At 40.0% G+C, this 25717-nt stretch overlaps 1 protein-coding gene across 11 annotated transcripts in view; it reads right to left on the bottom strand.

The window, feature by feature from the left end:
• CDRT4 (CMT1A duplicated region transcript 4) overlaps positions 1-25717 on the bottom strand; it is a 126555-nt gene that overhangs the window by 98727 nt on the left and 2111 nt on the right. For 7 of the 11 annotated variants that reach the window (XM_063798995.1, XM_063798994.1, XM_063798997.1 and 4 more), the window contains exons 2-5: positions 20492-20574; positions 18888-19032; positions 12240-12329; positions 10963-11094 (exon numbers count right to left, since the gene is read on the bottom strand). Coding sequence is in view for 6 of the 11 variants with exons in the window: in XM_054670461.2 (XP_054526436.1) it covers positions 10963-11094; positions 12240-12329; positions 18888-18935 (270 nt within the window). In the remaining 5 variants the exon portion in view is untranslated. Of the gene's footprint in view, positions 1-10962; positions 11095-12239; positions 12330-14969; positions 15046-18887; positions 19033-20491; positions 20575-25717 lie in introns of all 11 variants that reach the window. The other 4 variants (XM_063798998.1, XM_063798991.1, XM_063798990.1 and 1 more) reach the window with 3 other exon arrangements.

Raw genomic sequence — 25717 nt, 5'->3', positions numbered from 1 at the left:
GCCGGGCGTGGTGGTGGGCACCTGTAGTCTCAGCTACTTGGGAGGCTGAGGCAGGAGAATCACTTGAACCCGAGAGGTGGAGGTTGCAGTGAGCCAAGATTACGGCACTGCACTCCAGCCTGGGCAACAAGAGAGAAACTCCATGTCAAAATAAAAAAACAAAAATGTGATTTTACTTCCATTTTACTAGCACCATTCAGTCAATTCACCTGTATCCAAGGCTGACCCAGGGAAAAAAAATGGAAAACCACTTATCCTCAGTCTCTCCTAATTTCTTCAGTCTTAATGAAATGATTAAAGTGTCACATATTTTATTTTCTAAAGACTATCTCCCATCCCACATACTTCTTATTATAATGTAATCTTAACACTCCTCTCATCAAGTACTGGGCTTTATGTACCCTTCTATTGAAGCTGGATGGACCTTGGTTACTGCTTCATCCAATGAAGTATGACAGAAGACACATCATGTGAATTCCAAGACTAATCATTAAAATGCCATGCACTTCTCTTGCTCTCTTGGAAGGCTCATTGTTAGAACCCAGTGCCAGGTTGTGAAGAAGTCAAATGTGCCCACAGGGAGAAACTACACAGTGTAGGTGTTCCAACCGAGAGCCTAGCTGAGGCCACAGCTGACAGCCAATGTCAACCTCCAGGCCAGTAGCTGAAAAGCTCCCTGCCACTCCCTGGCTCCTTCCCCAGCCATCACTGTGCTCCATCCAAATTCCTGTCCCACAGAATTTGTGAGCATAATAAAATGACTTTTCACCAGTAATTCTAGGAGTGGAATTTTACGTAGCAACAGCATCTGAACAGTGCAACTCGGCAGCAACTACAATATTCACTTAATTACTACATAAAGGACAACTATGTATTTACTAAATTATTACATCTCTAATACTGTACTAACAACTGGAGTTGTTAGTACAATATGGAAAGTTAGTTCAAATGGAAATAATCATGGATAATGCTCAAAGTGCACTGTATCGACAAGAATCCAGTTAAGCTATGAGCAACAGAGAAGCCAGAACATTAACACTTGAAGAAGGTAGTTCCTCCCTTCACTTTTATTAAAAGTTCAAACAGGTCGCCAGATACGATGGCTCACGCCTGTAATCTCAGTACTTTGGGAGGCTGAGGCGGGCGGATCACCTAAGGTCAGGAATTCGAGACTAGCCTGGCCATTGTGGTGAAATCCCGTCTCTACTAAAAATACAAAAATTAGCCAGGTGTAGTGGCAGGCTGGTAATCCCAGCTACTAGGGAGGCTGAGGCAGGAGAATCACTTGAACCCAGAGGGCAGAGGTTGCAATGAGCCGAGATCACACCACTGCACTCCAGCCTGGGTGACAAGAGCAAAAACTCTGTTTCAAAAAAAAAAATTCAGACAAGTAGTTCAGGGCTGCTATACCCACAAGATGGGATTCAGACAGTATCTACCTCATTTCTCTGCCATTCACAAAACGAAGCCTTTATCACATAGTCCAAGATGGCTGCTCTAGTTTCTGCTATTGTGTCTACCTTTCAGGAGAAAGGGGGAAGGGATGGGCGTGCCTCCTCCTTTTAAGGATACTTCCTGGAAGTGTATCCATTGGCCCAAAGTTGGTGATGTGGCCACACCAAGATACAGCAATAAAATCTAGGAAAAGTTTTATCTTTATTCCAGGATGCCATTCCCTAGCTAATTAGGTGGGAAATCTGTAGAAGGAGAAAAACGAATATTAGGGAATACAGGGTAGCTCCTACCACATGCATATTCTAAAATTCATTGTTACTTGGTTTAGGATGCAGTTCAAATAACACAGTTACCTAAAGAACTACACCAATGTATCCTTTGTTAGACTCTCAACCCTAAAGATTTAGGTTAGATCTTTCAGATTGTATTTTAAAATGTCTTTAGTGCAGTATCAATTCTCACCAGACAGAACAGCTAAGTAAAATAAACAAGCTCTTAACAAATTATTAATTTTTAAGAAAGGAAAGGGCATTTAGAGCAAATATTTTCTCTAAAAAATACTAATATATCATGTTTTATATCCTACAGATATTCCTGCAATCTGTTTTCCTTGGGAAAGTCACTCAATAACCTGAAGTTCAGTTATATCATCTAAAGTATTACATATTTATCATGAGGGTTAAACGAGATTACACATGTCAAATGCCTTGTAAATAGTAGAATTTTATACAAATATAAAGTTTTGCACCTTCAAAGCTATCACTCCAATAAGACACTTATTCAATTAAACAAATAATCTTAAAAACTATTTTAACAATGTACAAATATATTCACAACATAATCTGCTGATTAAGACTTCAACAAAGTTTATAATACCTACAACAGAATTTACAGATGCCTACAATAGTTTGTAGATTGGTTTAATTTACAGTTACATAGATTGCTTTAAGAAATACCATTAATACAAATGCATAATTTACAATATCCCCATTATAGAAAGAAAAAAATAGATTCAGAAAATAAAATGTCTTTTAGGCATTTATTATGCCAAGTATATAAATTATTATTCTCATTATGACATGAGAATAATGCTCTTTTAGTGGTAAAAGATCTATTAGCTCAAGGTCCACTGAAGAGCTTTCAATCTAGCTATCCTTTCTGTAAAATAAACAGAACAGCAGCAATCTCTGGGTATTCCTTAAACTATGATGATTCCACTTATATTAACTGGGCCTTAAGTAGATGACTTCTTACAAACAAAAATAAAATTTTATAAAGTAGTTAATACCACTGGCCTTAATTGTTTTCACTTGCTTGCATACGTCTAAGAAATTCCCCCATGAAGTACATATTAAAAACTAACAATTATTTCTAACTTATACATAAGCCAAAGTGCTCGCTCTTACCATAGAAGCAAAACTTTCTCCTGAAAACAATCTACAGAAATAATATGTAAACATATAGAGCTTTGAGACAGACTAAGAACATCCTCCTATGTTCTATGGATCAAAATGCAAAGGTCTCCATTACCTATGTAAATGAACACTTTCATTAACTTGGGATATACAGGTATTACATGGCCGTGTGCATACCTATGGAATGTGCATACCTACACCACAGAAAAAATCTTGACAATGTTTCTAGTGCCAACATATACTTTCTAGCCCCAACTGCTGGAAAGGAAATAAAAACTTAATATGAAAACTACTTTTCCTTTTTATAAATAAAGTTTTTAAGTGGAAAAACAAAGCCAACACTCCTCGTTGCAACATGGACTAAGCTCTAAAAGGTTGAGTCAAGAATCTCTTCAGTTGTTCCCCAATGTAACAAAGCACATAAGCTTTCTCTATTCAGGAAGTCTGATCATCTCCAGTGTTCCGCAAAAGACAAAAAAAAAACTCCTTAACATCAAAGTTATTTCACTTCACACACCATGGACTTGGGGCCTAGGCCTAGGAAAACATTCTATATTTCTAAGCAGAGCATTATCTTACATACAATGGCCCAATCACATTAAAAAGTAGACATGCTAGGCTGGGCGCCGTGGCTTATACCTGTAATCCCAGCACTTTGGGAGGCCGAGGAGGGTGGATCATGAGGTCAGGAGATCGAGACCCTCCTGGCTAACACAGTGAAACCCTGTCTCTACTAAAAATACAAAAAATTAGCCAGGCGTGGTGGCGGGCACCTGCAATCCCAGCTACTCGGGAGGCTGAGGCAGAAGAATGGTATGAACCCGGGAGGTGGAGTTTGCAGTGAGCCGAGATCGCGCCACTGCACTCCAGCCTGGGCAACAGAGTGAGACTCTGTCTCAAAAAAAATAAATAAATAAAAAAGTAGACATGCGCTAATGAAGTAAATCCATGGATACCATCATCCACCCAGCTGTCCAGTTTGTCTCATTTGAGCAGACGCCGGATACCATGTAAGACACTAACCCTATCCATGTTATGCCAGGTTTAAGGTTTAATTTCACCTGTATTCCATGTCCCTCCCCACCTTCAGAAACACTGAAAATTCTAACGAAAAAAACCTAATAAGCACATACATGAAAGTTACCCTAAGGTGGACCACAGTAAAGGTATATTGGGGCCATGCAAAAATCCTTCAGAATGAGATGATCGTGTCCCTACATGAATATTCATTTTCTCTACTTTTCATCTTCTGTGAGAGAAACTGTACAGTAGAATAAAAAGAACAATAAATTTTGAGTACAGAGGGCTGGGTTTAAGATCTAGCTTTGTACCACTATTAGCTGTATAATCTTAAGTAAATAATTTAATTTCTCGGGGCTTTAGTTATCTAAAATGTAATCCCTGGACCAGTGCCCTCAGTACCACCCAGAAACTTGGGAGAAATGCAAATTATGAGACTCCACCCCCAGATCTACTGAATAAGGAGTCTGGAGGTGGAACCCAGCAATCTTGTGCCCTCTAGGTGATTCTCATGTACGTTCGAGTTTAAGAATCCCTGTCCTACATAATATCACTTGCCCAACCTACTGTACTAACCAAATGCAACGTATTACTCATATAAAGACCTAGTCACAGCCAGGCGCCGTGGCTCACGCCTGTAATCCCAGCACTTTGGGAGGCCGAGGCGGGCGGATCACGAGGTCAGGAGATCGAGACCATCCTGGCTAACACGGTGAAACCCCGTCTCTACTAAAAATACAAAAAAGCCAGGCGTGGTGGCGGCGCCTGTAGTCCCAGCTACTCGGGAGGCTGATGCAGGAGAATGGCGTGAACCCGGGAGGCGGAGCTTGCAGTAAGCCGAGATCACGCCACTGCACTCCAGCCTGGGCGACAGAGCAAGACTCCATCTCAAGAAAAAAAAAAAAAAAAAAAAGACCTAGTCACTTTTCCCAAGAGATTTAACCAATAATTATTTACCTATGACTACTACTCATCCTGCTGAAAACCCTGATGTTGGGGTATTATAGTAAAATCCTTATGTTCTAGGGGGAAAAAAACATCTGAGTACAAATGTTATGGTCTTCTTGTGATTCAACTGTTCTCCCTAAAACCATACAACATACAGGCTGGGCACGGTGGCTCACGCCTGTAATCCCAGCACTTTGGGAGGCCGAGGTGGGCAGATCACAAGGTCATGAGATGGAGACCATCCTGGCTAACACGATGAAATCCCATCTCTACTGAAAATACAAAAAATTAGCTGGGCGTGGTGGCATGCACCTGTAATCCCAGCTACTCATAAGGCTGAGGCAGGAGAATCACATGAACCCGGGGGGCAGAGGTTGCAGTGAGCCGAGATTGCACCACTGCACTCCAGCCTGGGCAACAGAGCAAAACTCTGTCTCAAAAAAAAAAATAAAAACATACAACATACATTCTGCAAGGGCATTCACTTAAAGCTCCCATAATTGATGAAAAACAACTGAACTTAAAAGTAATTTTTAAAAAATAAGTTATTATCAATGATAGTTTATCCTTCCTGGCTTTAAAATAATTTTAGGATACTAACAATACACTTCCAGACTGTCTTGAACACCCCCAAAGAGCAATTAAAACATCTTTATCATTATATTTATACAACTATATGCCTTTAAAACTTCTGTTCAGGAGTGTTTCATAAAAATTAAACTATGAAAGTTAGAAATAACTGCATTAGTCACTGATCACATCCAGAAAACAGTTACTTGTCTTAAAAACTGCTTTCCAAAATATGAAGTAACCATGCTGGTTAAATTCTTTCTGCTGCGCACCTTACACCTGATGTAACCATACAGGTTGGCACCTTGTAGCACCACACCCATAATAACCACCGCCTGGGACAAGGGAAAAAATAATCAATGGTTACGGGCCTGAAATTGACCTTTCTCTGTGACATAAATGAGACAAGGCAGATTGTCATGAGAAAGAGAAGGAAGAGGAAGCTCTGCAAAGCCATGATTGTGCCAGTTGAGATTTTCCAGAGACAGTTGCCAGAACAGACCCATCTGACAGACGCTCTGCACAAGGCACGAGTCATTCACCCAGCAAATATTTACTGAACACAACTGCTCTATGTGCCAGGCACCATGCTAGCTGCTGGGGATGCAGTGCAGGGTGAGCCTTCTTGCTCTCTGTTTCCCATTGGTCTGTGAGTAAAGTTAGGAAAAGCAAATGAGACTCAGGAAAGGTTCAAATGTTAATTATTCCTATAGGAATTACAAAAGAACAGTCAAGAGGTAGATCAAGTTCAATAAACTGACAGCAGGTAGGGGTGAATCTCTGCTCTATGTGACAACTGGCTTCTGGTAGAGGGGATGCAATGCCCTAAGGCATAAATCAACCGATGCCTGCCTTCCCTGAGGAGGGAGACAGCTCCAAGGGGAACTGTACTTTTGCAGAGCTGTTTGTTCCTTTGAGTTTCATTTTCTCACCTATGGTGATCCCACTAGGATCAATGAGAAGTGAGAAAAAGAAACTCAAAACCCATTCTTTAAAAATTTCTAATTAATCTTAATTAGAAAAATTGAGACAATGTGAGGGATTCCCAAGGTTAAAGACTCTAATACAGCGATCAGCAAAGTTCTCCTGTAAAGGGTCAAATCATAAATATTTCAGACCATACGGTCTCTGTTGCAATTACTCAACTCTGCTGTTCTAATCCAAAGGCAGCCATAGACAATATATAAGTGGGCAAGGCTGTTTTTCAATAAAAACTTACAAAAACAGGTGTCGGGCTGGATTTGGTCTGCAGGCCATAGTTTGCCAACCCTTGTTCTGGAATAAACAGCTCATCGACCATTCTACTCTTTTATACCTGTGACAAGCAAAGCAGCTCAATGAAATGTCGTTTTCCAATCTAGATTTATTCTCCTTACCCTTAACAAGATGTATAGCTGATTTTAATGTTTAATTAATAGATTTAAATGTTTGATTAATGAACAGGTTCACATTCCTAGTAAAAGAAGAGGAGGTGGTACTTTCTGTTCTAAACTTATGTTTCATGGAATTAAACGTGTTAGTGTAATAAGAGGGTGCTAGTTTCCCAAATAAATATAAAACTGTGTATTTATTTGAATAAATTTCCTTTTAATTTCCCATGCTTCTCAAGTGGGGCACTGCTGGGTATGTATATATCAACATGCCAGGGTACACCTGAATTCAAAGACCAATCACGGGTCCTGCTAAGGCATCGATTTACTCAATGGCAACAAATGTTAAAATCTGTAAGTTAAACTTCTGGTTTAAGATGGTGCAGTGAAGTCAGACATGAAGATCTCCCTGCCCTTAAGGTACAAACAGCAAACAGTGTTTTTAAAAACACAAATAAACTAATACCAACAAACATAAAAAAGGGCTGGTGGCCAAAGAAAGAGCCAGGTTGGAGTAGCTCTACATAGCTCCAAACTCTGCAAAGAAGCTCTAAGGAAAATTTCACTAATAATTACCATCCCCAGGAACTTATAGAAAAGCAAAAGACCCGAGAAAAAAATGCAGAAATAGCCATGACAGCAGAAACTCCTCCCAACTAACAATGACCCAAACAGGCAGGAAAATCCCTGCAGCTGGCCACAGTGGTGCCACCGGGTGGGAAGAAGGCAGGAGACGAAGCGCAGAAGGATCAATAATCATGAGAGATGATCGTCTTAAGAGAAGTGAGGAGGTGGGAGACTCATGGAGAGACTGGGTGAAGCCCATTCCCGTCCTGTGGTCTTAACCCATTTATTTTTATTATTTTTATTTATTTATTTTTATTTATTTATTTTTTGAGATGGAGTCTCGCTCTGTCGCTCAGGCTGGAGTGCGGTGGCACGATCTCAGCTCACTGCAAACTCCGCCTCCTGGGTTCACTCCATTCTCCTGCCTCAGCCTCGCGAGTAACTGGGACTACAGGTGCCTGCCACCACACCCGGCTAATTTTTTTATTTTTAGTAGAGACAGGGTTTTACCGTGTTAGCCAGGATGGTCTCGATCTCCTAACCTCGTGATCCGCCCGCCTTGGCCCTCCCAAAGTGCTGGGATTACAGGCATGAGCCACCATGCCGAGGTCTTAACCCATTTATGCTGTAGGCTGCAATTTTGTGAATTTTTGCATGAGTGAAAAATCAGACCTTGGTGATGACCTTGAGCAGTAGGATATAAATAACTCCTACATGCTTAGCGTTCCAATAATGGAACACTAGGCATAAGTAGGTTAACACAGGATCAAACTGGCTTTCACATAACCTCTCCCTGTTTTGTTTTAAGGAAGTAGAAACACTGCTAGAAAAAGACTGGGCTGACTCTCTTGGATGGATGCTAAAGCTCTAAGGTCTTACAAACAATCCAAAGCAGAAGGGAAGAACCAGAAGAGAGTGCACAGCCAACCAGCAGAGAAGAGCCCCACTAAGGAAGAGAACGCAAAACCAGGCAGCCCAGCCAAGACAGCAAGAGCCTGGTAAGTTCTCCACATCGCACATCACACCTGTGTCTTCAGGCTACCAAACCCAGCACTGCAACTCCAGCTCAGAGCAGCAGCCACGTGCCTCAGACATCAGGAGAAGGTGGTCAAGGGGGATTCACCCGCACTAAACCAGCAGAAAGAGAAGGGCTGGACAGGACTGTCACTGTAAGGATAAGCAAAATGGATAAGGAAAAAGGGAAGTGCATTTATGCAAAACTATAGCGAAAAAAGAAAAAAGAAGCATAGTATACAGAAGATAGGTGAAGAATCTACTCGAAAAGAAAAAAAACCCACCAAAATAAAAGCATTCCTGGGACTATTTCACCCTACAGAAAAACCTAAAGATAAGAACTCAAAAAGCATGAGGGTGAGATAACAGGAGATGAAAATGGAGCTGACAAAGCTAAGGAAATACAGAGAGAAGCCTTAGCTGAGCACTTAAAATAGTTACTGTTCTCTCCTCTGCACTCTCTACCCCATTACTTTGTATCATTAACTAACATCCCCTACTGTATTTTTTACTGTTTGTCTACCTTCCACTAGAACATAAGCTCTACTGGAGCAGTCAACTTGTTTACTGTCCCCTAACTTATCCCCCTGTGTCCCCAGACAGCTCTGACATAAGAGTGAACTCTTAAAATTGCTGAATAAATAAGGAAAAGATGAATAATTAAAGCAACAAGAAAATAGTAGATGAGAACAAATAAAAATGATCCAACATAAACGTGACTGGTACTTCAAAATGAAAGGTCAAACCATAGAACATAAATAAATGCAAAGATTTAACAGAAAAAATTTTCCTGATTCCAAGCAAAACTTTAGTCTGCCTGTCAGAAAGGCACAGACTCCAGAAAACTTGATATGGAAAGATAAATACAGATACATCTGGGTTACATGAACTAAAAAAAAAACACCTTATGAGGAGAGATTACAAAGGTTAAGTAAGCCTGGCCTCAGACTTCTCCAAGATATTCAGTGAAAGAAAATGATGGAATAGCATCTTCCAAAAAGAAACAAACTGTGACCCAAGAATATTAATCTAGCCAGGTCATCATTTAAGAATAGTCAATAGGCTCATATGTTTAAACATGAGTCAAAAGAAAATGTAGCCAACCAATAAGTAAAAGGAGAAGCTGCAGTAAGACTGGTGATAGGCAATGAATCGACTTTTTTAAAAAACAGATCAAAGACTGAACAACCAGTAAGAAATATGTTTTCAAAAGATAACTATTATAAAACTTGGTAACACAAAAATAACATTGGAACAAACAAGAGAGAAAGGAGGAAACTCATAGGAAGGAATATGAGTGTTTATTTTCTTCCCTTTCTAAACAGAGTCTATTAAGTCAATAAACAGGTTTAAGTACATTAATTAATGTTACAAAGAAAACCACTAGAAGGACTAAAATAAGACTATAATAAGCAAAACTCTAGAGGTAGGAGGAGGGAGAAGTTAAAGAAACCATATTAGCGTAAAGTTTCCCATTTTCCAGGGCAGGAACTCCATAAATACTGAATACATTTCCTAATTCATGAAAGAGGGTAATGATATAACATATAAAGTAATTAAAGGTAACTACCAGAAGAACTGAAAAAAGACAATAAGCTTCCAATAAGCTTCCAAATCCAAAGAAGGAAAGTATGAATGTATGAGCACACACAAAGAAAAAAAGAATCTATATCACAAAATAGGACTAAGAAAATACTACAAATTAGGAGGAAAAACATAATTAAGGCCAAAATATATCTGATATCAATAAATATTGTGTGAAAATTCACACAATATTTATTCATATCAGATATAAGATAGAATAAGAAAAATAATATGAGATATAAAAAAGAGTAAGACTCACAAATTGGGTCAAGTGACAAACTATATTTTCCAAAGACAGCAGCAACAATATCTCCTCTTCCACAAAGTCTTCTAGCACCTTCTTATTCCTTATCAAGAGTAGAGCCTAATTCCCATTTCCTTGAATGTGAGTGGGCAGCAGAAGCGATGCTATGACATCTTAGGCTAGATTGTAAAAGCTTGTGAGCTAGAACACCCCACAAGTGAAGTACTGGGCTGCCACGTAAGCAGTCCCACCACCATGAGGCCACCATGCCATGAGGAAGCCCAAACCAAGGCACATGGAAAAACATGTGGAGAGGCCATGGGACCTCATGAAGAGGAGATGGCTCACAACCCCCATCATTCCAACTACTGTCTGACTACAACTACTCAAGACCCCAAGCCAGAATCTCCCAGCAGAGCCCTTCCCAAGATCCTGACCCATAGAAACTGTGAGATAATGGCTGTTGTTGCTCTAAGCCACTATGTTTTGGGGTGATTTTTTAGGCAGCAATAGGTAACCAAAACAGATTACCAACCATTATTTCCAGAAAAGACCACTAATATCCTAGAAAACTGGTGGGAAAGGGTTTTTTAGGATCTCTTCTCCAGTATTATAGAGAAAGGTAAAGTTGGGAAGCAAAACTTGGGAATTACATGATGAAGCTGCCTATTCAAGATAGGTCCCTAATGACAAGGACTCAGTTGCAGTTGTTGCTTCCTATGATTACCATCAGACATCTTAATGGATTATTTGAAAGTTCTACACTGATACTCACCAACCACTTTACTCTGAAGGAGAAGAGTGCACTAAAGGCAAATATCACCCACAGTACTGAACAGGCAATAAGTCCCAACCAAAAGATTTTTGATTCAGCCTCTGACACAGTTTTATTCTCTTGAGAGGACTCCTATAAAAGAACATAAATTCAATTATCATGTTGTGAAATTTATCAATAAAAAGTTCAACATATTTAATAAAAAACATATTACCCACAAGTTCAAATATTAATACACATAGCCCAACTCCTAAGTTAGAACCCAAAAATACATGACTATCACTCTCGTAATTTTAGGAACTGATTTATATTAACTCAAGAATTTTGCATTTTCAGGGCAGGATGGATGGTTTACCACAACTCATGACAGTAAAGAGTGGTCTCTGATAGGCTTCTATTCAATTCTTCTTGCACTTGTACTATTTATTCATAAGGAAGCTCTAAATGATACCTTTCTGACCAATGATCAAGGAAATCACAGTTATAATCATTCTGGAGACTAAAAGGTCAAATTAGGGTCCAGAGGAAAAAAAAAAAAAACGGAATCAAGGGATTCTGGACAATAATCCAAATGTCTTAGCAATACCCAGGAATTTACAAGGGTGGTAAGTTGTTTCCAAGGTAGATTCCATAATATAAAGGAATACAGGCTCATTGAACACAGTGCCACTTTCTTAAAGTAACTTGTCAATACCCTTGGTGTACTGTCGCCAAGAATTTGGTCCTCTGCTTCCAAAACTTATTTCCACAAGGAAAGTGAATATTCACTATAGCGTAGCAGGCTAACCCAAAACAGACCAGGATCCCCAGGGCTCCTGAAGGCAGAAGCTTAGGAATAGAGTGCTCCGATCAGATATTCTATCCAGCTGCACTCCTCCTCCTTTTTCCTGCCCAGAAATGAAAGACGACCACAGGAGCAAAGACAGAACAAGATGTTAAAAGCAGTTATCTGCTGGGCATAGAGGGATTTATGGAGACACTAACAAAGGCAACACAGAGATCTTTTATCAGCAATCCCTGACAGGCAGCTTAGCACACTGTATGAACTCAGACCCAGTGTCTTCCCTCAAAGGATTCTGTTCTGTATATTGCTTGTTTCTGGTCTGAACTAGACAGAAAAATGCATTAAATTCTAGAAGGCCATCTCCTTTAGTGCTGACATGCCAAGTGATTTGGTATAGTGTTTTTAATTCTGAATACTTCATCTTTCAGTATTTAAATATAGTCTACAAATAATTTAGCTGATAACATTATTTAAAACAAAAAAGGCACTTTACCTTTCTAGATTCAAACACCCAATGGCTCTTTCCATCTTCATCAATGTGATTCCACCAACGTAGGCCAACCATTAGTCTACCTGTGACATTCTGGTGAAGATTAATATAAACAGGCACATTTTAAAAGCATTATTTAAAGATCTATCACAAGCTCCTATCTTAGTATAACATCTCACAAACAAAAACCTTCAGCTTTACCTCCATAATATCCAGTTAGCAAAGACTACTATGTATCAGGCCTGGCTAAACGATTAAGTAAAATGGTAATGGCAGGACTAATAGGGGTAGAGGTGACAGAGCAAGCAACAAGTCCACCCATAAACATTACACCTTCTCTTTTCCCTCATGAACAATTTGCCCTTTCTCCAGTTCCCTAATTTTCCCTAAACCCCTTGCTATTTGGTTACTGTGACCTACTTTACATCCTGACTATAGCTACATATATTTTACAACTACATATCCCTGAAAATGATTATAGACACTGGCCTTCAGTCAGTCTCTCAAGTGTACCAAGCTCTTTTCCTACTTACTAAGGTAACAAATTAGTTTGATAGCTTTCCTAATCTTTATTTACTCAACAAATATTTACTGAGCATCTACTATGTGCTGGTAATACAACAGTGACTAACAGATACCAACTCCTTCCTCAGGGAAAGAGGTGAAGAGAGGCAGACAACCAATGCACAAATGTACCATTACCAACTGAGTTAAGTCCTGCAAGGGAAAAGTGTGGGATGCTTGAAGAGTATCACAGGGAAATTTGATCTAGTCTGGGTATCAGAAAATGACTCTCTGAGGAGTCAACATTTGGAATGAAATATAAAAGATAAATAAGAATCAACAGTACCATGGATGTTTAATTAATGGTGTCCACTAATAGATTCAGTGGTTCTGTGAACCTCGATGGGTAAAAAAAAATGTTACCTTCATTTTCATTAACCTCTGGCTAAAATTTAGCATATCTTTAAATTATGAATGTAGACAACAAACTATGAATGTAGGTAAAATTAAAAACACCCTGACACAATAGAAATCACAGGCATTTTTTTATTTTGTACTATATTTGCTGCAGTTACCTCAAAATATTGTAGTTTTGTTTTTTGTTTGGTTTTGTTTTGTTTTTTGTTTTTGAGACAGAGTTTCGCTCTTGTTGCCCAGGCTGGCATGCAACGGGGCGATCTCAGCTCACCACAACCTCTGCCTCCCGGGTTCAAACGATTCTCCTGCCTCAGCCTCCCAAGTAGCAGGGATTACAGGCATGCGCCATCATGCCCAGCTAATTTTGTATTTTTAGTAGAGATGGGGTTTCTCCATGTTGGTCAGGTTGGTCTCGAACTCCCAACCTCAGTGATTCACCCGCCTTGGCCTCCCAAAGTGCTGGGATTACAGGCGTAAGCCACTACGCATGGCCTCAAAATACTATTTATGCTCACCACTGCTTTGAAAGTAGTTAGCATATCATTAAATTATGAATGTAGACAACAAACTATGAATATAGGTAAAATTTAAAACACCCTGACACAATAGAAACCACAGACATTTTTCATTTTGTACTATACTTGCTGCAGTTATCTTAACATATTGTTTATGCTCACCACTGCTTTGAAAGTAGTTATTAGACCTGCCACTAGATCTTACCATTAATAAATTCATAAAGTATAGTAGTCCTCCCTTATCTGCAGGGGATACATTCCAAGACCCCCAGCAGATGCCTCAAATTGTGGTTAATACCAAACCTTATATATGCTATATTTTTTCCTATAAGTACATACCTATGATAATGCTTAATTTATAAATAACGCACAGTAAGAGAATAAGAAATAAAAATAGAACAATTATAACAACATAATCTAATAAAAGTTATGTGAATGTAGTTCTCTCTCCTCACACAGTATCTTACTGTTTAGTGTAGCGTATAGCAGTACTGAAACCGCAGAAAGTGAAACCTCAGATAATGGGGGAACTACTACACATATATCTCAATCAGAAATTTACTTTTTTAATATTTTTAAATTATATTTCAATATAAGTGACTTCCTTTGAAATCTTATGTATTTTATATATGTGAAAACTTATTCATGAGTTTATGAAAGGGGCCCATGGCATAAAAAGATTAGGAATCCCTGTATGAAGGTGATGTGGGAGGAAGAAGAGCATTCCAGATAGAGCAGCAGGCACCGATGCCCTAATGAAGAAAGTACAATCTATGGATTTATGGGACTTGGTCATTAATTGGATATGGAGTAGGAAGGAGGCAACTGATACATTTCTGGTTTGCTCAAGTAAAAAAATAGTGATTCCAGGCCCCACGAAAGGGAACACTCAAAAAAGAAGAGCTTTTGGGGAGTGGAAGATGACAAGTAGTATTTTACACATGTTAAGATATAAGATGCCTGGCCAGGCATGGTGGCTCACTTGGGTTCAAGACCAGCCTGGCTAACATAGTGAAACCCTGCCTCTACTAAAAATACAAAAATTCGCTAGGGATGGTGGTGCATGCCTGTAGTCTCAGCTATCTAGGAGGGTGAGGCAGGAGAATCGCTTGAACCCCAGGAGGCAGAGGTTGCAGTGAGCCGAGATCACACCACTGCATTCCAGCTTGGGTGACAAAGCAAGATTTTGTCTCAAAAAAAAAAAAAAAAAAAAAAAAAGGATTTGAGATGCCTTCAAGACAGCCACATAAAAACGTCAAGAAGACACATGGAGAGGCCTTGAGTTGTGAGGACAAACCTGAATGGAGATACAGATCTGGGAGGCAACACAGCTTACAGATCAGCAATTCAAACCAGAAGCACAGACGGCACTCCTTAGGAAAGGAATACAGGAGAAGAAAAGGAAGAGTCTTATGAGACCAAAATTCCTATGGGAGAGATGCTAAGTAAAAAAAAAAAAGAGCTGGCAAGGGAGACCTAAACCAGAGGTCTCTTCTATAGGTATTTTCAAAGAATGCTCTCAGAATACTTTCAAACTCTTCTGTGTTTCCATTTTCTAACTCTTTATTTCCTGCTTTTATCTTTATTAGTTTATTTTCCTGATTTCTCACACTTATTGCTTGTTTTTGAAATTTCTGGACTCAAGTAGTCCATTATTTTCCCTCTTTCTTGTCTAAAATAAAAGGCTTTAGTCTATTATTTTCCCTCTGAATTCAGTTTTTGACATATTCAGAAAGTTTAACTGTAAATGATCACCATTAAGGTATAAATAACCTATATTTACAGTTTTTGCTTCCTTTTAAACCCAAGATATGTAGTAGTTTGCTTTTTAAAAAGAATTCCAATTTCAACAACTACTTTCTATTAATTTCTAGTTCTGTTTCTTTGGAGTAGAAAATGTAGGTGCTTTGGGCAATTTTATTTTGATTTTCTTCACAGTGATATTTAGTCAATTTTTGTAAATGTTCCACAGGCATTTAACAAGAAAGTATTCTCTCTGTCATACAAAGTCCCAAATACTGCTATCAAATTGATGTTGCCAATTATTTCATTCAGATCCTTCAGAACTTATTTATTTTTTGGCACTTTGGTTTGTTAAAGATAGTACTTTGTTAAACTCATCATAATGCTTTTCTATTTTCTAATATTTCCAATTTTTTTACCATACATAGTTTGATATAATTTTACTCTGTGAATGATCTTCACTGTGATTCATAAAATCACCTTTTTTTGTTCCTCTTAGTGCTTTCTTACTCTGATCCATATCTCATCTGATAATAATACAATGCCAAGTTTCTTTTTGTTTGAGTTGATCTTTGCCTTCTTTTATTTTTGCCTGATGTTATCTTTGCCTTCTTTTATTTTTTCTAATGTCATTAATTTGGTTAGATCTTTTGTTTGGACTTTGATTTCTGACCAATCTTAGTATTCTTGTCTTTAAATGGGTAGTTTAATCAAATTACATTTCCTATTATAATGAATTTGCTATTACTTACATTACTTTATACATGTACTTTCTGATTTAAGCTTCCTTGACAGTTGCTTTGTTTTCCTTCTTTTGCTCTATGAACTGTTTTACTTGCTCCATCTTCTCCAATGTTGCAGAAGATACACGACTGGTTTTAAATTTTACTAATAGTTGCCATTATTATTTTTTTTTTTTGAGATGGATTCTTGCTCTGTTGCCCAGGCTAGAGTGCAGTGGCGCGATCTCGGCTCACTGCCAAGCTCCGCCTCCTGCCTCAGCCTCCTGAGTAGCTTGGGACTACAGGCGCCTGCCACCATGCCCGGCTCATTTTTTTTTTTTTTTTTTTTTTTTAGCAGAGATGGGGTTTCACCATGTTAGCCAGGATGGTCTCGATCTCCTGACCTCATGATCCACCCGCCTCAGCCTCCCAAAGTGCTGGGATTATAGGCGTGAGCCACCGCGCCCAGCCATAGTTGCCATTAAATTTTTAAAACCATTATTTAACCTTTTTTACTCAATTTGTCAGAGTGAAGAATAAAATAAAAACCAATATAAGCTTTAGCATTTAAGCATACCTTTAAATTATTTTCCCTTCTCTACCTCTTCTTTATCTTCATTAACATCACCTAGGGCAAGCCTATCCAACCCTCTGCCCACAGGCCTCATGCTGCCCAGGACAGCTTTGAATGCGGCCCAAGAGAAATTCGTAAACTTTCTTAAAACATTATGAGATTTTTGTGTGTGTGATTTTTTTTTTTAAGCTCATCAGCTAATGTTAGTGTATTTTATGTGTGGCCCAAGATAATTCTTTCTTCCACTGTGGCCCAGGGAAACCAAAAGATTGGACACCCAGGGGTTTCGATGAAGACTGATTTTTTGTTTTTTTAGTAAGTATATTGAGATTTATAACAATTATGACACATCTCTATCTTAACTGTTTCAGAACCCTGCTTATCCCAAGTCCACTTAATAATTTCCCTATTCTTGACTTCTTAATTTTGCTTCATATCTCCATTGTTTTGCTATCTATAAGTAATTTTGCCAAGGATAAAAGGGTGCCATTTTTTAAGCCCTTGTTTAAAAACAAAAATAAACAAACAAATAAACCTTATCAGAAAATAAACTATTTTGATCGCATTTTTTAAAACTCTAAACCCAGAAAAATTTTAAGAATTTGGAAATTACCAGGAAGAACTGACTGGAAAGCATGTTCTATTTGGCTGAACAGAAATTTTATGAACAACAAAAAGAAACGTGTATCAAAACTGTGAGCAGTATGTACTAAATACTTTGGAGCATAAAGTAACAGAAGAAATTCAAAGAAATGCAAGCCAAAGAAGACTGGACAAAAGAAAAACCTAAAGAAAACAGACCTTTGAAATCTTCCTTCTCAGCATTATGCGGCCTATGGAAACTGGCCATCACCAAGCCAACCACTTCAGATATCTTTAAGAATTAAAAGATGGCCAGGCGCAGTGGCTCACGCCTGTAATCCCAGCACTTTGGGAGGCTGAGGCGGGCAGATCACTTGAGGTCAGAAGTTCGAGACCAGCCTGACCAACATGGAGAAACCCCGCCTGTACTAAAAATACAAAAAAATTAGCCAGGCGTGGTGGTGCATGCCTGTAATCCCAGCTACTCGGGAGTCTGAGGCAGGAGAATCACCTGAACCCAGGAGGCAGAGGTTGCGGTGAGCCAAGATCATGCCATTGCACTCCAGCCTGGGCAACAAAAGTGAAACTCCGTCTCAAAACAAAAAGAATTAAAAGATCTAAAAATGGCTACATTGGTGGGTGTGAATAGGGTTGTAACATCTTACTAGTCTTTGAATCAGTATATGTCTCTGAAACTCCAAAATCAGCCTTTGATTTTTTTCTCCACTATTTTACTATATTTTCGAACACACACAGTTAAATTTTACAGTGAATACCCAAATATCTATCATCTAGAGTCCATATTTAATATTTTATTATGCTTACTTATCTATTTATTATGTACCTATCTATCCATCCATCCATCTCTCTAATCATTGTTCTTGAGTTTGAAACCATTTCTTACACTCCTTTCTATCCCCTACAGCAGGGTGTCTCAACCTTGGCACAACTGACATTTTGGGTCAGGTAGTTCTTTGTTGCAGAGGGGCCGTCCTGTGTGTTAGGATATTTAGCAGCGTACCTGCCCTCTAGCCACTAGATGTCAACAGCACACTCCTCCCACCTCCAGTCATGACAACCAAAAACATTTTTGGACACTGACAAATATTCAGTGGGTGGCACGCTTGTCTCTGGTTGAGAAACACTGCCTTAAAGCATCCATAGGAGCCTTTTCAAAAGGTAGGTATTTTTTAGGTATTTGTGGACAAACTACACTGGGGCCTTATCTAGAAATTATATACAACACACCTACAGGCAAGCCTGAAGCAAAACCCATGGTATGGATTAGAAGCAACATTGTAGGGTCTATGGTTGCTAGTCACATTTGTTTGTTTATTTGACTTTAAAGCTGATGTAGGTTAGAATATGGCACAGAAAAATCAGCAGCACAGTAACCTACATGTCTCATCTTGTATTGTCAAAGGGAAAAAATGAAAAAAAAAAAAAAAACTACATGCAATTTGATATATCTAGCACTTCAACACAGATGAGGTTTGAAGTAACAAAAGATTAACAATAATGCAAAATGCTGTCATATTTTTATACATCATTTTCATATTAAATATAATTTTAAAATAAAAACAATCAAAATTACCTTCACTGCCCAAAAGTCACACGACAACAACAAGATAATTGTCACCATACAGGTAATAAAGCTGCTGCTGAGCAACTCACAGAGAAGACAGACGATGATTGCACTGACTCGAAAGAATAAGTGGAAAAACGATGCTACTGGATGTCTGAAAACCAAAACACAATGAAAGAAATGCAATTACATTTTACTACAGGTACTAGCAAATGTAGAGAAAAATGTTTTAGCCATCGTGTAACCGTGAAGAGTTTTGTCAAAATAAAAGAGGTGACTTTAGTAGGAGGAAGCAAACCTCCTAGCTCTCTTTTTCTTAAGCCCCACTATTTGACTAGGCCCTGTAGTTACAGAAAATACACTATGCACAGATGACTTTAGCACCTCATTGAATATAAACTTTCACAAAATAGATAATAAAGAATTTTACCTCTCTTGGAGAAATAAGGAAACTGTATCTTAGAATTTGAATCCTGTTTTCAAATCACGCCAAAAGAATTCCTTAGCCCTCAGAAATCACTCAGACATTAAGACAAAGTTATCAGGTAGTTTGTTTGTTTCTTTTTTTTTTTTTTTTTTTTTTTTTGAGACGGAGTCTCGCTCCGTCGCCCAGGCTGGAGTTTGGTGGCGCAATCTCGGCTCACTGCAAACTTCACCTCCTGGGTTCACGCCATTGTCCTGCCTCAGCCTCCCAAGTAGCTGGGACTACAGGTGCCTGCCACCACGCCCGGCTAATTTTTTGTATTTTCAGTAGAGATGGGGTTTTCACCATGTTAGCCAGGATGATCTCAATCTCCTGACCTCGTGATCCACCTGCCTCGGCCTCCCAAAGTGCTGGGATTACAGGCGTGAGCCATCGCGCCCAGCCTGTTTCTTGTTTTTTAATAGCTTTTTTGAGATATAATTCACATATCATACAATTTACTTATTTAAGGTAAACAATCTAATGGTTTTTAGTACATTCACAGATTTGTACAACCATCACTCCAATTTTACAACTTTTCATTACCCCAGACAGAATCTTTGCACCCACTGGCAGTCATTCCCCATTTACCTTCAAACCCCTCAGCTTCTAGCAACAGCTAATCTATCTTCTGTCTCTACAGATTTGCCTATTCTGGACATTTCATATAAATGAAATCATACAATATGTGGTCTTTTGTGACTGGCATGAAAGATGAAAGAAAAGTAAAAAACAGCATTTTAGCAGGGTTCAAGTAGAATTTGCTTTCGATAAGTGAATTTCTTTAGAGAGAATTAAATTTAGAATAGAAATGTTATGTGATTTTGAAATGTGCACAATAAATCAAAATGTAAAGTATCTATAGAAACTATATAAAGAAATGGTACATTCTTGGAAAATAGCACAGAATTAAAAACACAGCTGTTCAAATAATTGGATTTGCTGATTTTAAAACTCAGTATTAAGTATGCCAATTATTCACAGGAAAATCTGAAATGTCATCTTTGTCTTACACTAAATGTCAAATTAGCAACATGCAGTATTCACAAGCACATTGAAACAACTCTGCCTTGACTCCCATCAGCTAGCACTGACATACATACAGAACAGCACTGGACACTAACACAGCTCATGCAACTTCTCCTCCTACCTGATTTTGGCTTTTCTTGGTCTATTAGTCGTCTCCTCTTCCGCATCAAACAGTGAAACATCTTCAGTGTCATCATTACTATCCTGGTAGGAAAAATAAATGGTCAAGAAGCAAAACAAAATTCAGTGTTTACACAGCCACTGCATGCAAAGCTGCATACTCATCAAAATAGAAGATAAAATAATGTGGTTACAGCATCAGGAATTCAAAACCTAGGAAAAGGACACATGCAGATCCTCCACCCCGCCTCCTCAAATCATCTGGCAAAAACCCCAGAGAATAATCGAAGTCTCAGCTCCTCCATCCCTGCCCCTAGGCTGCACCATCTGAGAACTCTGGGGTGCAGATGAGGCTACTACAACTTAACACCTATCCTCCTCACCTGTTCTCTCCCAAGTCACAGAGCAAGCCGAGGCTACTGGGGATAATCTCAAGGTTTCTGGCTCCTTCACAAAATCATCTGACTGCATCCTTAGTTCCATGACCCCTTCTCACAACTCCTTCTCTTCTTATCCAAGGCTAAACCAATTATTTGTGCTCAGAATAACTTCTTTTCATGCCTCCTCGGGGATTTGTTTCATCATTTTCCCCTGTATTTACACTTTCTTCTATCTTCAAGTCTATCTATTGGATCTTTCCTTTTTGTTGTTGTTGAAATGGGGTTTTGCTCATCACCCAGGCTGGAGTGCAATGGCACGATCTTGGCTCACTGCAACCTCCGCCTCCCGGGTTCAAACGATTCTCCTGCTTCAGCCTTCCAAGTTGCTGGGATTACAGGCGTGTGCCACCACACCCAGCTAATTTTCATATTTTTAGTTGAGACGGGGTTTCACCATGTTGGCCAGGCTGGTCTTGAACTCCTGACCTCAGGTGATCTGTCCGCCTCAGCCTCCCAAAGTGCTGGGATTACAGGCCTGAGCCACCACGCCTGGCCTCTATTGAATCTTTCTAATCAGCATATGCATATAAACTTCTTCAAGGCCACTTATTAGGCAAAAAAAGATTTTTTTAAGAACCCTGATCCTGAATCTCCTCTTCAATCCTCTACCTTCCCAAAGCATTGCTTCCTTTTACAACCTTAGGCTTTTTTTTTTTTTTTTGAGATGGAGTCTTGCTCTGTCACCCAGGCTGGAGTACAGTGGTATGGTCTCAGCTTACTGCAACCTCCACCTCCTGGGTTCAAGCTAGATTCTAGTGCCTCAGCCTCCTGAGTAACTGGGATTACAGGAGTGTGTCTTGGCTAATTAGCCTGGCTAATTTTTGTATTTTTAGTAGAGACAGAGTCTCACCACATTGGCCAGGCTGGTTTCAAACTCCTGACCTCAAGGGATCCGCCCACCTCACCCTCCCATAGTGCTGGGATTATAGGTGTGAGCCACCATGCCCAACCAAGACTGTCTTTGCATTGTAGTAAACCCTAGTGTCTAGCAGAGCATTCAGCCAAGTGGTACAGTATTTGTTGAAGGCATGAGTAAATAAGCAAAGGAGACGATAATATACAGCTGACTGTGATCAGGGCTGAGAAATCTAAGTGCAAATGGGAGCCAGGGAAGGAAGCAAATCATTCCTACTACAGGGCACTGGAGAAACTTTCTGGAGGAGAGTTTGTCAGCTGGGCCCTGACAGTCTGCGTAGGCCTCCCTAGACTAGGTATATTTTGAAAGGCACAGGTGGGAATACAGGAAGTTTGTCTAAGAAACGGTCAAGTAGCTCATGCAGTAAGTGATGGATGCGAGAAGCTCCTACTGAGCTAAGGCTGAAAAGGTAAAATGGATTCAGATCTATGAGACTAGTGGTTCTCAACCTTGGCTACAATTAGAATGCTCTTTTTCTTAAAAAACAAACAAGCAAACAAAAAAAGGCTGATACTTGGGTCCAGCCCTCAGTGGTTCAGATATAATTGCTTTGAGGTGTGATCATAACGTACAGCAAGATTGAGATCCACCGTATGATGTTATGAATAAAAAGCTGAGGCCTTCTGCTCTCGATCCCAACAGTCTAATCGCCATCCAGCGGCCAGGGAGACTTTTTCACATCAAATCCTATCATTCCCCTACTGAAACCTCTCAGCACTATGACTGAAAAACAGACTCCCTATCATGACCTATCATGATCTGGTCCCTGCCAATCTCTAAGACCTTATCTCAGGCCACTCACTCTTCATTAACTGTGGTAGGCTGAATACCTCCTCACCCCTCCCAAAAATGTTTAGGTTCTAATCTCTGGAACCTGTGAATATGTAAATTTACTTGGCAAAAAGAATTTCACAGATGAGATTGAGTTAAGGATCTTGAGGTCAAGAGATCATCCTGGATTACCCAGGCTGGTCAGATGACGTGATCACAATGGTCCTTACAAGGGAAACAAAGGAGGGTCAGTGAGAGAAGGTGATGAAACAAGCAAAGTAGAGGTGAGAGACAGAGATTTGAACAGGCTGCGCTGATGGCATTAAGATGGGGAAGGGATCCCAGGTGTTTAGAAGCTGAATCAGGCAAGGAAACTGATTCTCCAGAACCCCTACCCACACCTTGATGTTTAACCCCTTGAGCCTCATTCTGGACTTCTGACCACCAGAACTTTACAACAGTACATATGACTTCACTGCCGCAGTAGTAACAGGAAATTTATACAGTACCTAAGCTCCTGCCAGACTGGCCATTTTTTTTTTTTTTTTTTTGACACAGGGTCTGGCTCTCGCCCAGGCTGGAGTGCAGTGGAGCAATCAGGGGTCACTACTGCAGGCTCTACATCTCAGCCTCCTGAGTACTGCAAGCCACCATATCTAATATTTTAATTTCTTGCAGAAATAGGGTCTCGCTATGTTGCCCAGGCTAGTCTCAAACTCCCGGGCTCAAGCAATTCTCCTGCCTTAGCCTCCCAAAGTGCTACGATTAGAGGCATGAGCCACCATGCCCAGGCTGGCCTTCTTTTCAGTTCCTTAAACATGCCAAACTTGGGCCCCGTCAGGTTCTTTTGCACTTATGGTTCATATTACCTAGAACACTATTCTCTTACCCTGCTCTTTGAAAGACTGATTTCTTCTCATTTATTCAGTAAACACTGAGTGCCTACCAAGTGCCAGGTACTGCTGTAAGTGGTACAGATTAAAAAAAAAAAAAAAAAAAGACAAATAGCTCTGCACTCCTGGAGTTACATTTACTAAGATGGGGAAGACCATGGACACAAAAGATTTCGGGGCAAAATCAGCAGTTTGATTTTGGGCATTTTAAGATGCTAAATGACATTTTAAGATGCTAAAACCAAAAAAGCATTGAAAGGGAGATCCATTGGAGTGTTTTAAGTGTAAGACTGCATGTTCTGACTCACCTGTTAGAAAGAGAATTCTGGCTACTGTAGTAAAAATCTGGAGGGGGAGGGGAGAAGAAGGAGGGACAAAAGCACAACACTAGGAGACTGGTTAGGAAACTACTTTAATCACGAGGCCAAGAAGTAATGGCTTGGTCTAAGATGGATGCAGTGGAGGTGATGAAAAATAGATTCCAAGTACATTTTAAGGTAGAGCTGACAGGATTTGCTGATGGACTGACTGGGGAGGTGGAGGAAGAGTAAATAAAAGGAATCAAGGAAGATTCCAAAGTTTTTGTCCTGGACAACTAAAAAGATAAAGATGGCTAAGACAGACTCCCGGCATTCCAATAATTAGAGATCACAAAGATAAGAAGGAATAGGCTGTGGGGACTGAAAAAGAAGTACCAAGGAACATAAGGTGAGCCAGGAGGGGGTACTGTCCTGGAAACCAAACAAAGTGCCTCCAGGAGGAGGATCCATCATCTGTGTCAAATGCTGCTCATAAGTAAGATGAAAACCAAAGAGAGACCACTGTATTTTTTTTCTTTTTTTTGAGACGGAGTCTCGCTCTGTCGCCAGACTGGAGTGCAATGGCGTGATCTTGGCTCACTGCAACCTCCGCCTCCCGGGTTCAAGCGACTCCTCTGCGTCAGCCTCAGCCTCCCGAGTAGCTGAGACTACAGGCACATGCCACCGCCCCCAGGTAATTTTTGTATTTTTAGTAGAGACGGGGTTTCACCATGTTGGCCAGGATGGTCTCCATCTCTTGACCTCATGATCCACCCACCCTGGCCTCCCAAAGTGCTGGGATTACAGCCATGAGCCCTGCGCCCAGCCATGACCACTGTATTTTTAACAGGTCATCGGGGAACTCAGTAAGAGCAGTTCCAGTATGGTTGGGAGAGGGGAAGAGAGACTGACTAGAATGAATACAAGAGAGACTGGAAGAATTAAAAGACAAGTATATATGATACAAGTCTTTAAAGGAAAAAGAATGGAGTGACCAGTGAAAGAGCATGTGGTGTCAAGTTTGTTTTTTTTGTTTGTTTGTTTGTTTTGAGATGGAGTCGCCCAGGCTGGAGTGCAGTGGCACGATCTCGGCTCACTGCAAGCTCCGCCTCCCAGGTTTACGCCATTCTCCTGCCTCAGCTTCCCGAGTAGCTGGGATTACAGGTGCCCACCACCACCCCCGGCTAATTTGTTGTTTTTCAGTACAGACGGGGTTTCACCGTGTTAGCCAGGATGGTCTCGATCTCCTGACCTCGTGATCCACCCGCCTCGGCCTCCCAAAGTGCTGGGATTACAGGTGTGAGCCACCGCACCCGGCCAAGTTTTCATTTTCTAAGGTAAGAGAAATTAAAACACGTTTATATGTTGATGTGAGCAAACGTTTAAAAGGATTAAAAAACTGATGATGCAAGAAAGAGAATTACTAGAACAATGCCTTCCAGTAGGCAAGAGGAGATGGAAACCAGGACACAGTAGACAGGAAGACCTAAGAATGGAGCACTGACAGTCCAATTATCATAAAAGAATATGAGACCCTGAGTAAACATGCAAATAAATAGGCAGCTAGTGTGAAAATTGTCTTCCGACGGCTTCCATTTTCAGTGAAACAAGAAGCAACGTTACCAGCTGAGAGAGGATAAGAGAAGAAACGTTGAAGATTTGAGTTTTAATAGTTGCCTAAGGCGAGAGGGTGAAGGGGCTATGGAAATGTAGAATGACCGCCTGGCAGCACTAAGGGCTCGACTGAGGTTCACATCACAAACTTATCAAGTGGGAACAGTCGGCCGGGCCTGGCGGCTCACGCCTGTAATCCTAGCACTTTGGAAGGCCGAGGCGGGTGGATAACCTGAGGTCAGGAGCTCAAGACCAGCCTGGTTAATATGGTGAAACCCCATCTCTACTAAAAAT

This window comes from Pan troglodytes, chromosome 19 (genome assembly GCF_028858775.2).
Source record: "Pan troglodytes isolate AG18354 chromosome 19, NHGRI_mPanTro3-v2.0_pri, whole genome shotgun sequence".
NCBI lineage: Eukaryota > Metazoa > Chordata > Mammalia > Primates > Hominidae > Pan > Pan troglodytes.
This window is presented reverse-complemented; position numbering and strand designations above follow the sequence as displayed.